Source organism: Chanodichthys erythropterus, chromosome 15 (assembly GCF_024489055.1).
Source record: "Chanodichthys erythropterus isolate Z2021 chromosome 15, ASM2448905v1, whole genome shotgun sequence".
NCBI classification, from domain to species: Eukaryota; Metazoa; Chordata; class Actinopteri; order Cypriniformes; family Xenocyprididae; genus Chanodichthys; species Chanodichthys erythropterus.
Genome location: NC_090235.1, coordinates 1,309,470 through 1,327,213, shown reverse-complemented (window position 1 = coordinate 1,327,213; position 17,744 = coordinate 1,309,470). Strand labels below are relative to the sequence as shown.

The 17,744-nt window shown below is 37.9% G+C and overlaps 2 protein-coding genes across 2 annotated transcripts; one reads left to right on the top strand and one right to left on the bottom strand.

Annotated features, from left to right (window-relative positions):
• Positions 1–474: 474 nt before the first annotated feature.
• hoxa13a (homeobox A13a) lies at positions 475–1,951 on the bottom strand. Its single transcript, XM_067411868.1, has 2 exons — positions 1,248–1,951; positions 475–1,062 (listed from the first exon to the last, which is right to left on the bottom strand). Exons 1-2 carry the CDS (start codon positions 1,930–1,932, stop codon positions 815–817), a joined length of 933 nt encoding a protein of 310 aa, XP_067267969.1. The 5' UTR covers positions 1,933–1,951; the 3' UTR covers positions 475–814.
• An 8,265-nt stretch (positions 1,952–10,216) lies between these two features.
• On the top strand, positions 10,217–12,527 carry evx1 (even-skipped homeobox 1). Its single transcript, XM_067361600.1, has 3 exons — positions 10,217–10,583; positions 11,513–11,745; positions 11,991–12,527. The coding sequence occupies exons 1-3, from the start codon at positions 10,217–10,219 to the stop codon at positions 12,525–12,527; spliced, it is 1,137 nt and encodes a 378-aa protein (XP_067217701.1).
• The last annotated feature ends 5,217 nt before the right edge of the window (positions 12,528–17,744 follow it).

Here is a 17,744-nt window from a genome sequence, read left to right as displayed (position 1 = left end):
AACGGACGGGGGGAAAAATCATAGTATATTCAAGAAGACCTAAGTCTTTTACGGTCAATAAAGTTTTGGATACCATCCAACAGGTCAGCTACTTGCTTGCATCAACTGCTGCATTTTCAACGATCCTAGTGAGCGTTTCAAATGCAATTCAAGTTTTGTATTTTGTCATGTGGTTTGATGTTGCAATACAAGTGTATAAATTATTACGTCGCCATACATATTTTTCTTAAGAATGGTTTATTAGGACGGATTTTTCGCAACACTATACAACGACAAAACACACATAATACTCTTTAACACACACAGTAAGTTTATAGTGTATATTATTTTGGCACAAATATGACCACAGATTGTACTTGGCCCTGATAAACTATAGGCTCCATACCTCATATTCTCCAGCATGATACGAAATTTCATGAACTTGAGATTTCAAGCAAAGTATAATTTCGATTATAATCGACACTGGGGTGATGATAGAAAACTCGTACCACACTGTAAAGAGTTACAGTATCACAATTTAAATATCCAATGTATTTCTCTTCATTCGATATTTTGGTGAGCAGTTAATAATCTCAACAAACAAACTTATCTTTTGGCCCTCTTTGTCCTGAGTTGGGAATATGGCCATACACCGTTTGCAGCGCAGAAATGACGCACCGCGTCACTATCATCCCTGTCGGATCCAAAGTGGTCACTTCAAAGCAGTAGTCCAAGGAAAACAAATATTCGTTAAAACGTCTACAATTTTATAGCTTTGAATGTGTGTGGGCCATCACTGTTTAAAATTGTTCGCTTACATTTACACAGAACAAAGCTAACTGCTGCTTTTTAATTTGTTGACGACTTTTTTCTCCTTTACCCTTCGGTTCTGGAACCAGATAGTGACCTGTCGTTCAGACAGGTTGGTCTGAGCGGATATCCGCCTGCGTTTGTCCTTGGTAATAAACTTGTTGGCGGCATACTCCCGTTCAAGCTCCTTAAGCTGCACCTTGGTGTATGGAACACGTTTCTTCCTCCCGCGGCGGAAGGAGCTGCCGTCTGCCCCTCCATGAGACACTGCATCTGATAAGAGAATTACAATAAAAGTATTAAAATGTGTTTAAGGATGAATGCACAGAACTGTACGCTTTGTTATAGGAGCAAAATGACACCGTTTTGATACGTTGGAAGAAATGTAAAACTCTTTAAGACTTTTAATAAGACTCTTTTTTTCTTTTTTTTTTTCGCTAATCTGACAATAGCCTTGCCTGGAATAGACGACTTCCACACGTTTCCCGTCTGTGGCTGCTCTTTGGTGCAGTAGACCTGCCCGTTCCAGCCAGTGGCTGCGATAGCCCACGGTTGGTAACTCTCCATTGGTAATAAGGACTCATGCCGGGGCTCTGCAGGCCCGCTCACTGCCTGGACTACAGGCACATCCAGATAGCTCGGAACTGGCTGATACGGGCTCGAGGCGTAGCTCGAGTAGAAGGCAAACTCCTTGGCGCGCGAAGTGGTATAATCTTCGCCTGTAGAAGCGGACGTGTCCATGTATTTTTCCCCGTAAGGTGAGGAAGAGACGGGGGATTGGGCGCATGTCTTCACACCTCCACCGCCCCCGTGGTGGTGGGACATTCGGCAAGGATAGTATCCACCGCCACCGAAATATCCGTATGTAATTGAAGCGCTGGCTGAACCCTGGACGGCTGAGCAGGGGCTGCATTGCTTACCAGGCTCACCCGCTCCAGCGGCAGCCACTTCACTTGACGGATAAGCAGCACTGGGCGCAAGAGAGGCAGGGTGAGCCATCAAATTCCTGCACGGACTCGGCGAGAAGTTACCTCCCGTGAACCCTTCCATATTCTTGCCGGTGTCGTCCAAGCCAACACCGTTATCATAGAGAAACATGACCGGGTCAATCCAGCGCGGGCGGAGAAGCAGTGACGTTGTCATAGCCCGTCGGACATTTAGACGTGTGGCTCTTTTTTGAGAAGCGCCGAGACTGAAAAAGAGGAGACAGTCGATTCCGCGAGAGTCAAGCGACTCTGACGCACCCTGAGCATATCCAGAATCACGTCTCGATTGGCTCAAAACTGGTCATGTGATATGTAAACTAGGACGATAATCACCTCAAGTGCTAACAATTAAACCGAGCACAAAAGCCTTGATGTGAGATGACTATCTGTCAAAGGATTTTACCAGTTTAAAGATTTTAAAAAATGTGACGTGAGTGGATAAACGGAAATGGCGAATCCAGCTGTGGTCTTTCATGAGATTTCATCTCTGTATCCACTTTACTGGAACTCTAGAAAAAAGGTTCATTATTACTGTTTTGTTATTTAAGTCCTGGGCGCTGAGGTAAACATTTGAAAGAATATTGTGTAATTGTAAGCGCGGTAGATGACTCCAGTCAATTTTGCAAACACCTACGTTTGACAGCCATTTGTGAGCTGCTGCCACTGTTCAGCCCTTGTTGGCCCTGCAATCAATTTAGAGATTAAGATTTCAACAGAAGACACACTGAATACGATTTCTTTATTATTATTAATAATAATAATAATGTGCCCCGTGTTGCTCAATAAAAAAAGTTAGACAAGTAAGTCTACATCATCGTCCAAAAATTGTTACTCTCTAAATTTTCCAACAATTTCTACATCTTCAAACAACAGGCTACTTTCATTCATCAAACTGTAAGCACTGCACGTCTTATTATGCAATACAAGTGTGTACTAAAGCAAGCCAGGTGTGCCCTTTAACGTTTAACAACAAAATCTACAGGTTATTTTCACGATACTTAGAAAATTGGTTGAAAGTGATGGCAGTTAAAGAAAAAGGTCCAATTTTTGAATGTGGCACGAAAGTCCTGCTGCGACGGCTTCCGTTTTGTTTACAAGATGCGGAGACAGAGAACACCCCCTGTACTCGTCTGTGCATTTTTTACGTGCGGTGCTGACGCGTCTGCAGGCCAAGGTCAAGTTGAAAGTTACCGTCTGGCCGCGACACTGTGCCTGTTGGCCTATTCAGACTTTGATGGCCAGTCTCAAAGCTTACAAAAGAGAAGAGTCGAATGGTGAGAAATCTTTGGTGAATGAGATACGTCACAGAATACTTTTACTTTTACTGGCCTGCCACTTTGTATCACAAATGTTAGCGAATCTGTGGAGAATGAATATAGCCTACAATTTAATACGATTTCCTTTCGTTTTTGTATTTTAACCAACTAGACGTGGGTTAGAATGCAGCTAGCTGTTTTTGGAAGAAAACCGTGTTTTTGTTTTTTTGTTTTTTTAGGTAAGAAGGTTGAAAACTGTCAAACTAAATATTGGGTCGCATATACAACCATGTTGTCCGACTGCTCGAATGCAGGAATAAATTAGTATTTGGTTCTGATGTTGCATTCTTCAGAAATTTCGAATAATAACCCTATGAATTTGCAAAAATTGTCTTGAATATAATTATACATATTTTAATTATTTTGATTCTTAAAACAACATGTTTTTAAGTGTAATTCCTTCCCGATGTATAAACTAAACTACTTTTTGCTTTCTCAGTAGCTCGAACACAGACTAATGCTAGAAAACGGCACAATCGCGTGATCCGGAATGTGTGTGTGTGTGTGTATATATATATATATATATATATATATATATATATATATATATATATATAGTTGAATACATTTTTTTTTTGTAATTATTTTATTTTCCTGACTATTCCACGTTCAACGTGCTGTAATGTAATGAACTAGAATGTATTACTATGATTTAATGCGAAGATTTAAAAGTAAACGCATCTATAGATCTGTTGTCTTTACTGGACGACGTTTGAACCTTAACAACACTACAAGAGCCTGCAGAATATAATTTAGACTTTTGCCCAGCGAAACACATAGCACGGGTAATATTATTATTGTTGTTGTTATTATAATTATTATTATTATTATTAGAGAGTAGTAGTAGTAGTAGTAGTAGTATAGTAGTATTTCACGATGATTTCACGATGTAGTGAACTGAAACTGATGTTTAAAAATAATTTTTAGAAAATTAGGTTAAATAATATTGGGATGTTAGGAAGGGTATAACTGGGTGCGTATAGCTCGTGTTGTGATCTGTGGTAGCAAGACTTTGAACTTGAATAATAATAATGTAGGTGTTGTTTGTGATTCTAAGCACAGAGTCTGCAAGACGAGTAAGAGCAATAGTATATCATTTATATCACAAAATGAATTCTACTCCCACCACGTTTTGGGATATTTCTTGTTTAGTCAACAAAATGCAGGTAACTACATCGAAAGAATGATTTGCAATGCAACACCAAAATAATATGTTAATTAAATATTTTATTTAACGTGCATTTCAACTTGCTGGCTTTGACATCTACTGCAAGGAATATTTAAAAACAATACACGTTTTTATAATGATTATTACGAAATAACAGAGGTAGCCGCAAGCAACATATTTAACTATAAGAATATGGGAATAAGACTATGCGTTTTTCATCAGTTCTACTGGGATTTTTTTTTTTTTTTTTTTTTTTTTTTTTTTAATTATAGGAGCCAAAATTGATTTTAATATTTGGCTGTGGATGCATGACGCATGAAGTCAAACACGCTGAGAAGTGCACTGCATAGTACAAAGCATTGGACATTGTTCAATCATCAAACATTATCGGTAGTTTAATATTTCTTTTTGTATGTTAATTTTCAGTAAAGATGAACCGAAAAAAAGTTAAATAATGGTTCACCAGCAGATATCAGGCAAATATGGTCTTTTCTCGATTAGAAAATCTAAAGATTTTCCCTTTACTTTTACAAGTTGTATTTCAGTTGCTTTGTTGCTCATGTACAAATGGTGTTTTTAACGAATGCTTTAAACGAAATAATCGATGATGCACAACATAAATTCATTCATATATTTTATCTGACTTATGAATGAACTACAAATTTAAAATTAGCAAATAAGTTTTGTTTATTGACATTGTTAAATACAGTGACACTGTGAGACATTAAGATTCTGCATTTGTATGCAGCCAACATATTAAATAATGACAGTATTTAAAGATGACTCACAGTTTAACACTCGTTCGTCGAGTTAACCGTTGTGGTTGTCTGTAAGGCCCAAATTCGAGGAAGGCCTTAAAAATTAACCTCATTGATATCACATTGTGTAATATAATAAACACATATATCACGTTGTTTATATTGCATATCGCTTGTTCTTTATCACATTTTTGTGATAAAAGATATATTATTACTCGTACTCTTCTCGCTATCATTTTTAATCAGCATTTAATTTACTTCAATGATTTCAATAAAATTAGAGACTACATTGGATTATTTATCCATTCATATATAGGCCTACACATAGCGTTCAAAGCATTTCTCAAATACAAAAGTTCATAACACAAAGCGATAAATAGGTATCACAGACCGTCGATGTAGGGCCCACGTCTTAAAATTAATTTCACGCACATAAAAAGCCAGTGAGATTTCGGATACGCTTTAAATCTGGACAGCCTCCCAAAGTAAATTATATTATGATAAATGGAAACCAATGTGCACGTGTTTTGACATCCGTCTCTTCTGGTAGGCGTCCTTAAGTTGTCCATTGGATCAGTGCAGATGTGGGGTAAAGGGTGTTTTTTTAATATGTACTTTTTGTGCAATAGTTCTTCTTAAAAACTATTAAATTACTACATATTTCTGATAACACTGAATACATGAAAAGTTTTAAAGTGAGAAAGTGAAGTTGTAGTGGAGACTATTCTGTGCGCGTCATGGTCAAGTTCAAGTTGGGCACAGTTGTTAAACTTCTAGCGGAAGTTTGGTAAGCACTATGGGCGGACCTGGTCCAGTCACCGCGCGACAAGGCCTAAAATTCCACTCTGATCTGCGCTCACACCGGAATTACAGAAACCGCAGCATATGACTGCATTATGCTGTTTAATCCTATACTTAACCTGACAAGGAAAGAGACTTGTCAAGAAACCACGAGAGAGCAAGTTGAGTTAAGTGATCTCATTCTACTAAAAATAGATCACTTTAATCTACCTTGTTAATCAACCATAGAAAAGAAGCACTGCGATGCATGGGGGCCAGCGAGTGATGACATTGAAATGGAAGTAATTTGTCGTATAATCAATAAAACAGCCAACCGATATGAGTTTAAATATTGGGCTACTTATTACTTACTGGGCCTATAGCTACAGGTGATGATACATCAGTTTCACATGTGTAGCTGAAAGTGAATGCAAACGACAAAACACAGATATTGTTAAGTAAGCTTGGTCGCAAAAAAAAAGTGGTATTGGGAATACACTACAAAAATAAAATGGTAAATATGTAGCCTACATAAACTTGTTAAGATACGATTTCTATTGAGGAAACTTTGTGTTAAAAATTATCGTTCGGGAGAGAAAAAATAGGAAGGAAGGACTCTTAATTTAAGAATGTCAGAATCATTATTAACGAGATAAAATGTCAGAATATTGAACCGCAGGGTACAGTGTATGAGGAATTTATGCAACGAATATATGCAAACAGGCCTAGCTTCAAGCTCATCGATAGCTATATTTGAATCAATAATTTGCGAATTTGTCCACTAAATTTAAAGACTTAGTTGTACAAAAATGTTCAAGATGCAGCCTGTGCTTTCCAGAAGAGAATTGCAAATATATGATTGTTTAAAGTTCAAGGACGCCTTCAAGGACCGACCACAAAAAGGTTTATTGGTGGTGTAGGAATGTACACAAAATGAGACACAAGGAATGTGAATCAGGGTCCATGTTTGTGAGCCATATTCAGGCCAAACGTATTAATTTAGTCTAATAAAATTGGCCTGTTAACATAATTTTATGCGATTTAGATTTTATTTGAAATCTAAGTTTTATGACCTTGAAGATCGGACGGCACCTCTAGTTGAGAAATGTGATTGTCCCAAAGTATTAGCACGGCCAAAAGACATTAATACTTAAATATCTTTATAAGCTATAAAAAGGTCCATATCGGAGAAAAACATGACAACAAAAGAAGAAATGAAAGAGACACAAAGCAAAAGTCTACCGATTAGGCTATTAAGAATTAAAAACGGCCAATCACATTCTGGAAACATCTAAAACTCATTATAAATCTCTGCAATATACCAAGAGAGAGAATGCAATACCATAGTTTAACTAACATCCACTAACCCTAATCACATTGACACACTGGACCAAAACTATAACGTCAAACAAATGAGATTAAACAAATTACAACCAAAATTAAACATAAATGTGTCACCCATTGGGAAACACAACAACAAAGTAAAATACTATGTGGCCCTAAATAGAAAGCACACCATGGCAGACTATTTCTGTAAACGGTGACCAATCAAAACAGACGGAGCCCCGTTTTCAGCCGAAATTCACAAATTACAGAATCATCCAGTAAATGTTCAAACAGATACACTGCACATTAGACAATCTTAGAGTGAAAACCCTCTAGGGAAACACAAGTACTGCTGTGTGGTAGTATGTGTCTGTCTGCCAAAATATGGGAGAGTAAGTAATCAACCTTGAATCTGTCTCCATTAAACCTCATTAAAATGCAATTATTCTTAAGTTTGTATTGCATAAATACTATTATTATTATTATTTTTTAAAATCACATTTATGCATTTTGCAGAATTGAAACCAGGACCTTAGGGTTGCTGTCCTATCCAATATTACTTTTATTTACACCATTATTTTATTTTGTATATTTCACAGGTTCTCACTGTTAGCAGCTATACAGTTTTTCTTGTCAATAAAGAACACTAAAATTGAGGGGGGGGGGGGGGAGTTCTGCGGTGCTCTTATCTTTCCTAACAGGCGAGGGCGCACGAGGACAGCTTTGATGATTCAGAGAACTATCGCCGCGGGCACACAAATAGAGCGTCTGACGTCACTTCACTACATGAGAGTTCCATCCACTCAAGGCGGTTGTGTGTCGAAGCGCTTGTAAAACATCCCCTGATTTCCCATACGCTAAGGCCTACTAGAAGAGAGAACGAACGTGGAAGAATACTGATGAGAAATGAGAAGACGGAAGCTTTGAACTGCATACAAGATAATAATCACTAAAACAATAATTACTGTTGTCAACAAAGCCTTTGAAACGCAAAACATTGCAAACTTCAAAAAATACTCTAGTAACCACCTCTTAATCTGATATGGTCAAACTCTCTGGGTATTTTAATGAACTCTATTAATTTAATTAATTTAATTAAAATGAAATAATGTATGTTAATAAAAAAACATTTGGGCATTTTTTGGAAATTGTCGTACATGTTTTCTTTGAGAGAGATGGGTGGTTTGTATGCAATTAAGATACAGAAGTCGAGCTAATTACATCCCAGTAGGTTATGATCCTATTGCTGCCTCTGTGGTATATCAACGGTGTTGTTAAGTGCGGTTATAAGGAAAAACCACAGTTGTAAGCTATATTACGCCACCAAAAACGATGAAAGCCATTTGGTTTTGAGAAGTAATATCAAGTTTAAAACTATGAGGCCATATTCTTTAAAGCAGTAGAACTTCATCGCAGCTTTGTTGCGATTTTTTACTGCCCGAACTCCGACATCAAAGCGGAGGGAGCGGCCTCCTCCCTGAAAGCAAGCAGTGCGCTAGGTTATCTTTCCAGCCTATATAATATACTCGACAGACTCGTCTCCTGGAGCCTGAAACTCATAAGCCTCACCATTAAAATGCTGGTTTTATCAATGACCAAGAGACAGAACAGGATTTTGAACTTTGTCCATTTCAGTCCGCTAGCCTATTATGCTTTCTAATCTATGTGAGACACGGAGATAAAAATAGATAAAAAAATAAGTCAGAAATAAAACAAGACAATGAATCTAAGATTTACAACGAAAACGATTTGAAGAATACCATAAACAAGATGAAACGTAAAATGCAATCATACAGGGGGAAAATAACTCATTTGCATTTTGTAATAATGTACAGGATTTGAAAGACCAATATTTTATATAGCCCATTCCTTATTGTTTACCTTTATTGTGGTTAATTTGATATTGAAATAAGTTAAATTATTATACTATGTATTGGGAAATAATTAACTTGAATATAGAGTATAATCATCTGAAACCTAAAGAGTTCAAATTTAAACATTCCAGAAATAAAACTGGACAGCTGCCTCCCGCCAGTAGGCGGTGAGGGTATATGCATTGTTGGCGCGGCTCAAACAAATCTAATTAAATGTCAAATAGCCTGTTATTCTTACTCCTGGTCACGGGGACCTGACCTTTTTGCACTTTACTTGACACCACTTTGGAAGATCGAGTTAGGGCGGGAGAAAGAGCGAAGGGAATAGAGCGTGACTGAGATGGTGCGCTGAAGAATAGATTGAACTTGTACACTTCAAATTACGCCGCTGGCGGTAAGACAGCCCTCCTCATCTTTGGAATATTCCCATTCAGTCTGACGTCTTCCAACGCGCACTGACTGTGTTGATCGGCGAAGAACATGTGCTAATATATTCCGAAAGGCTGCCATTATGACTCCTTCCTATCCAAGTGGGCTCAAGACAGGGAGATAATAGATAGGGTTGCGTTCTGTCACACAATTTAAACCTTGACTGTCCTCGTTAATAGACATTAGTTTTTTTTAATCCATCGAAAAGCCCCCAACCACTCTTTTTTCTCATATGTGAGAACATATTTAACCAAATATAGTTCGGTGAAACAAAAATGTCATTGACATTCTGGTTATTATATTGGGTTAACTATGAGAATTTCAATCATAACCATAATTAAAACCATAACCAACACAAACATTAAATTAAATTATGACATTTCTAAGGGAGAATATATATGAACGATGCTGAGTCAAACACTTCATTATGACTCACATCAGTGAACATCTCATTTAAACGTGCTAAAAAGTTAAAGTTGGTGCATGCCTCTGTAGCCCAGTGTTTAACTGTTGATGTAGCCTTGAATTCACTTCTGTCTCTCCTAGACTACTCTCCCGCTCTGTTTATTCACTCTAAATCGACGCGTGGCGTCACTGAGACTTCTATTATGACGACTGCCCTATTAACAATGACAGCGCGTGAGGAGAGAGAGGGCAATGGTGATCCCTCCCAGATATCGTGCAGCACTCTCGAGCGCTCGCATCGCACAGCTCCTCGTCTGCGTTTCCTGCTCCCAGACTGTCTTACCAAGCTCCGGGAGATCTGGCCCTCTGCTCTCGTCTAACGGTTATGGACAGCGCTAAGGACATGCTGATGCGCACCGAGGGTGGTCAGGTTGGCACACTCTCTGCCAAAACTGGCTCTAATTTGACGGAAGCTACTGGAGACCCCATGCGCAAGTTACCGGACAAACCGGTTAACCAGAACAGACTGAGCCCAGTGCCTTATTCGCAAAACCTAGTGGATGACGCCACAAAGGGACACCGTAGCGCAAAGTACGGAGATGTGACACTTGCTAGCAAGCCCTCCGCGCCGGACAGAGACCTGTCAGACATTCCCAACAAAGAGGCCAGCAGCTCAGATGCGGAATCAGACCTCTATGAGGAAATAGATGTCAGCTGTACCCCAGAGAGCATGGATTACCCGAGTGGACAAGGTAAAAAAAAAATAAAAAATACGGCACATAGTATTGTTGTTTTACTTGTATTTATTTATCCACATTTTCTTCTCATGTTTGTAAATTCTCGTTGAGTGAGATTACACGCGACCACATAACCACGTTTAATCGATCTGCCGTGTAGCTCATTGCTTGTGAGCGCGTTCGATTGTCAGCTCCTGTTACGTTATTGCAAGCTTTTTGAATTAACGAGTCAATTATAACGCCACTTTGTATCTGGGGTGTTGTCTATGGGCTTTAACAAGATGTCAAGTCATCTTAGACCAATCTCCAGCATCTCATTAATTGTTTTTATTTTCCGTTTAAGAATGTCCATTGTAAATACGGTTGCATTTAACTATTTAAATATATCATAATGTACAGGCTTCGCTAAAATTAGTATGACGAGTATGTTTTCATACTATTAAACATTATTTAAAGAAATAGTGCAAAAATAAATGAAGGGTAGGCTATTGCTTTTTTTAAGTATGCATAATCAATACATGGATGATTCAAATAATTTTCCTCGAAAGTGCACATTAATTCAAATTAAATGCAATATCAAAGCCGGGCATTTGTTTGGTCTATATTTTGAAAATAAATCATAATGTTTAGAGATTGAGAGTGCATGTTTTATTAGCTTTTCTCCACTGGACATTGATATAGAAAATCATGCAGTCTTAATCTCCGAACCTGTTATGTTTTTGTTTGTTTGTTTTGCGCGATTATTTATCTATTTGACCGAAATCATACAGTAATATTAAAAATATGGAAATGAATTCAAACTCATCTTTTTTTTTCTTCTGTATAATAGGCATCCAAAAAGCATTATCAAGCTATTAATAATGAATTATCTAATAATAAATCGGAAAGCAGAAACCTTGCAATGGATGTAAGTCCTAAAATCACTAATGTTTATTTTCTGTAAGGACTGGCGATGGGCTCGCCGAACCACGGTAAAGAAGTCGGTGTGGACAACAAGATGGGCTCAGGCCCCGGTTCTCTCAACTACGGTTCTGACCAGATGCGAAGGTATCGAACAGCATTCACGAGAGAGCAGATAGCACGACTGGAGAAAGAGTTTTACCGGGAAAATTACGTGTCCAGGCCACGTAGGTGCGAGTTGGCGGCTGCCTTAAATTTACCGGAAACAACAATAAAGGTATTGCATTGTCCCTACGTCTATTAGGATATAGGCCTCATATATATAAACCCTGCCAAGATTGCTCCAATCAATCAAGAAATAAAAAGATCACAATTATATGAAATATGCATCATATCTGTTATTTGCTTAATTATGGGAATATTCTTCCTTGTTTGATGCTTATCCAAATTGGATTTACTGATATGCACTAGGCCTCAGTCATTACTATTATTTTATGCCTACTTTGCTGCTTTTGGTTACAGGTTTGGTTTCAGAACCGTCGCATGAAAGACAAGAGACAGAGACTGGCTATGACTTGGCCGCATCCTGCCGACCCCGCCTTTTACACTTATATGATGAGCCATGCTGCAGCCACGGGCAGCCTGCCCTATCCATTTCAATCTCACCTTCCTCTACCTTACTACTCTCCACTCAGCGGAGTGACTGCAGGTTCAGCCTCTGCTACCGGGGGTCCATTCTCCAATCCTCTGCGCTCGCTGGATAGTTTTCGGGTGCTTTCGCATCCATACCCGCGTCCTGAGCTACTGTGCGCATTCAGACACCCATCACTGTATCCCAGCCCGGGTCATGGGCTTGGTCCTGGTGGAAGCCCATGCTCCTGCCTTGCCTGTCACGCTGCCAGTCAGTCAAACGGGCTCCCACACAGGTCCAACAACGTAGACTTCTCGTGTTCGCCCACGACCAGGACTGAGGCCTTCCTCACGTTCTCGCCAGCAGTCATCAGCAAATCATCTTCAGTGTCTTTGGACCAGAGGGAGGAAGTGCCACTAACCAGATAAGACGACAGTAAGAGGCCACGGATTCTTCGGGTACTATATCCGGATCAGCTTTGGCCACTTTGGCAGTATTTAATAAGTCAACGCATGAACTTCTCAAAGCAGCTTGCACAACACAAAAGCAATCTGCTTTCGTTAAGGTTTCGAAACTGAGGATGTTTTCCAGTTAAGAAGCTATATGTTGTGCAGACGGAGTCTTATTTTAACACTGTCAGGCCACGGACTTTTAAATAATCTTTGGAGAAATTAGATACTGATAACAGAGATATCATATTAACTCAAATACATTATAAATAGGCTACATCCTATAAACAAAAACGTGACAAAGGAGACAAGGAAAAATGACTGGAGGATAGCGCAAAAATCTATCATAATTTATACTTTCATAACCATACAAATTGACCCACATGCAGTTTTTTTTTTTTTTTTTTTCACATTAAAACCATGTTTTTCATCTAGCTTTTTAACAAGGGGATTTGTTAACCGAGCACGGTTGGCTCATTATTCCTTCTCCACGAAAACCCGGTCCCGGTAGCACACCGAAATGTGCAGATGCGAGGGAAATTAAGGAGTGATGTATTCGGAAGGGAGAATTTTTGAATGTTGAATTAATGATAATGCTGCACGCTCAGAGACTTGTCTGCCAAACCGGTAACAAGGCGCCAGGGGAGCGGATTAAGAAGCTCCATGCGAGGCTTGCTGGCTTGACGGGAGAACATGCGCTAGAGATCCATTGGACAATCACATGCGGCAAATTGGGGCAAGCCAGAGATGCCTGTCTTACCCGCATCAGCTGAATACCATCCCATACTGTCTCCTCCCGGCCTTGCTGTCGGCTTCTTCACTCTGAGACACACATTACAAAAAAAAATACACACAAGTAAAATGGTAAATCACGCATAAATACCGCTAATATTTATGGACATCATCAGATGTGGGATTATTTATTGATTTATTGACCATAATGTTTTTACATTTATGTATTTTGAATTCAACTCTTGCATCAATTTCTTTAATGTATATTTACATACTATTCTGCTCAGTTAGGTTGATTTCGGGTTGTGGAAAATGCGCGAAAAATGGGTCAGTAGTGTTCTGATTAATTGAATTTCATAATAAAATATTTCAAACTAAAAGTGAAGAGTGACTAATGTTTATTCTTAAAACGCCAAATGTATAATTTAAAAGATTTTATGCTTTTAGTGATGGAACAGTGTAAGTAATAACCTACTTTCTTCAAAGATTTATAAATGAAATTATTTTATTATTCACAAATGTATCTTTTTAGACTTTCTGAAAGACAAAACAATAGCCAAATCAGTCGGATGCGAAGAATCTGAGAAAGAAAATGAAAACCGACAAGTAGCTAAACGACAGCATCGTTCTTACATTTGACACAAAGTAGGCTTATTGCTTTCAAATAACAGTTTGTTGTCACCTTTATCTCTTATATGGCCTCTATTACTTTCATCTGAAACACTGAAATGATCTAATAGCTTGGATATAACTGGACCTCTTGATCTGAACGAGCTGTTAAGTAGTCCCTGTGCACCGTTAGTACAAGCCATATTCCGGGCTGTTAATAGAAAGATTGGAATGGAATGTCTTGTGGAGATATTGGAATGCAGAAAGATCGATGATGCCTCCACCTCACCAATCAACTCACGTTAATTAGCTGGGTTGTCCGCGTAATTGTGGCACCTGGAGCGGCAAATTGAAGCTTTCTGGACATAATTGATAAGGTTGGATATTGTGTCTAACCATCACATGTCGAATTGCCAAAGCAAAAACCAGAATATTAAAAATACAGATCAAAAGTGACTGCCCTCTAGTATACAGAACGAAAAACAAATAGACAAACTAAAATACGTTACAATTTTCAGAATTGGAGTTATTGCATATAGAAAGCTATTAGAGCTAATCATTTTAATAACAGAAAATAATAGTTTTGTTTTCTGTTTGTTTTTCAAAGCTAATCATTTTAATAACAGAAAATAATAACCGTGCATTGGCTATAGCATGTTCAGTCACTTTTAACTATACGTTTGACAATAATTGTTCGAAAAGAGGTGTTTTCATTTTTAATTGTTCTTTTCATCTGCTGCGTTAAACACAAAATGTCAACAATTGCTAGTGATCGCTTGCCCAAACAATTTACCTCCTCCCACACACGAGCCCTCACCAGAAGGTCCTGGTTGCGCACGTGATTGATGGCCTTATTAGAAGCAGTTCTTGTAAGTGTGACCAAGTTGATTAAAATGCATATGTTTGGAATAATACGCCTTTTAAACCAGAGCACTTAACTCAAAATTCGGATTTATGTCCGCTTGTTACATTAAATTACCAAAGGTGAAGGTATCGCCATCGACTAAATTTACAATTAATATTAAAATAAAAAAAATAAAATAAAAAAAATAAATTATATATATATATATATATATATATATATATATATATATATATATATATATATATATATATATATATATATATATATATATAAATGCCACATGGGACTGATAGTTCACCACCATCTAATAAATTTCAGCTTGTTCGATACTTAAAATGTGACATTTTATGCATGTACCCAACGCAGGTTTACCTGCACCAATGAGCATGTGGAATGAAAAATAAAACTATGACAGTTTATATAATTTTTTACAGTCCTTATACAAGTAGAATTATCTTACTTTCAGCCCTCGGACTATTTAATATGCTCTTTGATGTAACCTCAGCATATCCATCATCTTAAAAAATGTAATAATGAATTAAAACAGATCATCACATTACACACCAACAGTACTAAATCTATGAAGAAAAGAGTGTTAAAGATATGGATGACTGTATTGTGAGAATAAGATTTGACATGTCGTTTCTTATTTTTATGGAGCGACAATACTCCATAGGCAGGGGCGGTACCGCGCATCTGTCCGTTAAAGCGCATCTCAAGGCGGCGACTGTTTAAAAGCCTGTTTACGTTCTAATTTACAGCAGGCAGAGCGAGGCGTGAATGGATCACTCACTGCCTAATGATGATGAATGAGGAATTAATGCACAAGTGTACGGGACAATCTGAGCCTTCATCTGGTTAAATAGGCATCCAGTTGTATTAAGAAAGTAGAGGTCACATTAAATCAATTGGGTGTGTGAAAGTCATATTCCTCATGGCGTCTATCAGCGTTATTTACGGTGCACCGGAGGCAGTGCGTCCAGGCTGAAGAAAGCTGTTATATTGGTAACAAAGCACTCAATTACCTAGATTCACATCATAGTCACTTTGGAGAGCTCAAGGAAAACATAGAAACACAAAGGGTAGAAGAAGTTAAACATTCTCCCCCGGACAAGGCTTAAGATAGTCCTAGACTAAAATGCATGTTTGTGCTTTAACTGAAAGCAACTTGCTCTGACATATCTTAAAATATGTAATGTGCCATTGTTTTGTCTCAAGATGGACACCAGTAATGTTTTTATCTAGTCTACATTTATAAAAGATACTTAAACGCCCTAATTGAACTAAGGTCTAATCCTGGCTTAGTCTAAGCCCAGTCTGTGAAACCGGGCCTCTGTTTATTAATATCTGAATAAATAACATAATTTCAAACAATAGTGCTGTGGTATATGTTCACTAAAGGGAAAAATATTTGTGCAATTTTATTAAATATTTTAGGTAATCATTAATCATTATTCTTTGTACTTTGCTTTTGCTCTACAAGGGAATGTAATTGCATGTTCTCTCAAGCATACACTGATCTACTGAAGTGTTTTCTTAACCACAAGAATTAGCATAATCACATGCTCAATCCTGTTCTTGGAGATCTACCTTCCTGCAGAATGTAGATCCAAACCTTACTGAACACCCAAATGAGAATTTAAAACAGTGATTTTCAATCCAGGTACTCCATCAATGCACATTTTAGATGCACACCTTAACTGACACACTTGATATTAGTTGAGGCTCCAAGACCTGAACTGGATGTGCCAGATAGGAGATATCCAAACTGTGCTGTGCCAAGGTACTCCAGAACCAGAAGCAAAAACTTATATCTTACAACATCCTTAAATGTAAACCAGAATCATGCAGGCAAACATTGTTTAAAAAGATTATGTTGTAGATACTCCATGAAAGAGGTCCAAATGAGAAAAGACTCCAAATACCACATGATACCAATCAAAATCAACTGTTTGTCAGCCTCTCTGCGTAACTGTCGACAGTGAGCAATATTTTCAAGGCTAAAAACTAAATTTTTTTTTTTTTTTTTTTTTGAGAAGGAGACAATGAATCTTAATGATGACTACACAATGTTAGACTACAGTATGCTTTTTGGGGATCCTTAAAGCTTGGAGCAAAATCATATTGGTGTAATAGACGCAGTCAATTAAATTGTTTTAGAACACTATTGTTCAGTGATTTGTCCGTGGCTATCAATGCACACTCAAGGATGTATGGTCAATTTACCACAGAGAGTCATAAATATTTTCTAGCTATAATCCCCGGTAGAGTTATTCTCTCTCTCTTTCTGTCTTGTTCTATATAGATCTACTGTGTCCATCTCCAGTAGCTGCAGTAGTAATAGTGGCTCTGTCCAACTCTTCATTGCCTATACTGATGGATTCCCATATCAGAGGAGCGGCTGATCGATGCCCCCACATTCTTCATTTACCAGTGAGTGAGAGAGAGACAGAGTCCAAGCAATGTGTTTAACCTGGCCAATGCTCAGAGCTGAGATGGAGCCAGAATCTCTGGACATGGACCACTGGATCATTGGTTCTTGCTTAGAAGGTTGTTATTTAAATTGATCAAAGTGTACATATTCCATGAGTATCTTTATAACAAAACCTCAATGTGTAGCTTCTGAGAACAAAATCCACAAAAATCTAATTATGACCATATGGTACCTTAATTTTGGCTCAGGATGTAGGAGATACAAATTTGGTGCTTTCACTGTGACATTGTGGACCTTCCAAGCAGCTTATGGGCTGTTCTGAATGTACTTCTGGATCCAGAGGCATACCTGAGTTATATGAAAAAAATATTTTATGTTTATCAAATGCCAAAACAATCAAAACATTAGGTAATAGATGGAATCCAAATGTAATTATTAATACAGATATTTTAAAGCCATGCCAATATTTAATTTTCAATCTTTATTTTTTAAAAGAAAGCATACACATAAAGAGCACAAGGTTTATATTTTTTATTTACCTTGGTGACTAGAGTTG

Bases quoted from the DNA above. Each gene is read 5' to 3' on its own strand.
- evx1 (XM_067361600.1), top strand. From the start codon at position 10,217: ATGGACAGCGCTAAGGACATGCTGATGCGCACCGAGGGTGGTCAGGTT. The intron at 10,584-11,512 runs GTAAAAAAAAAA...ATTTTCTGTAAG, and splicing joins GGATTACCCGAGTGGACAAG to GACTGGCGATGGGCTCGCCG. The intron at 11,746-11,990 runs GTATTGCATTGT...TTTTGGTTACAG, and splicing joins TACCGGAAACAACAATAAAG to GTTTGGTTTCAGAACCGTCG.
- hoxa13a (XM_067411868.1), bottom strand. From the start codon at position 1,932: ATGACAACGTCACTGCTTCTCCGCCCGCGCTGGATTGACCCGGTCATG. The intron at 1,063-1,247 runs GCAAGGCTATTG...TTCTCTTATCAG, and splicing joins GTGGAAGTCGTCTATTCCAG to ATGCAGTGTCTCATGGAGGG.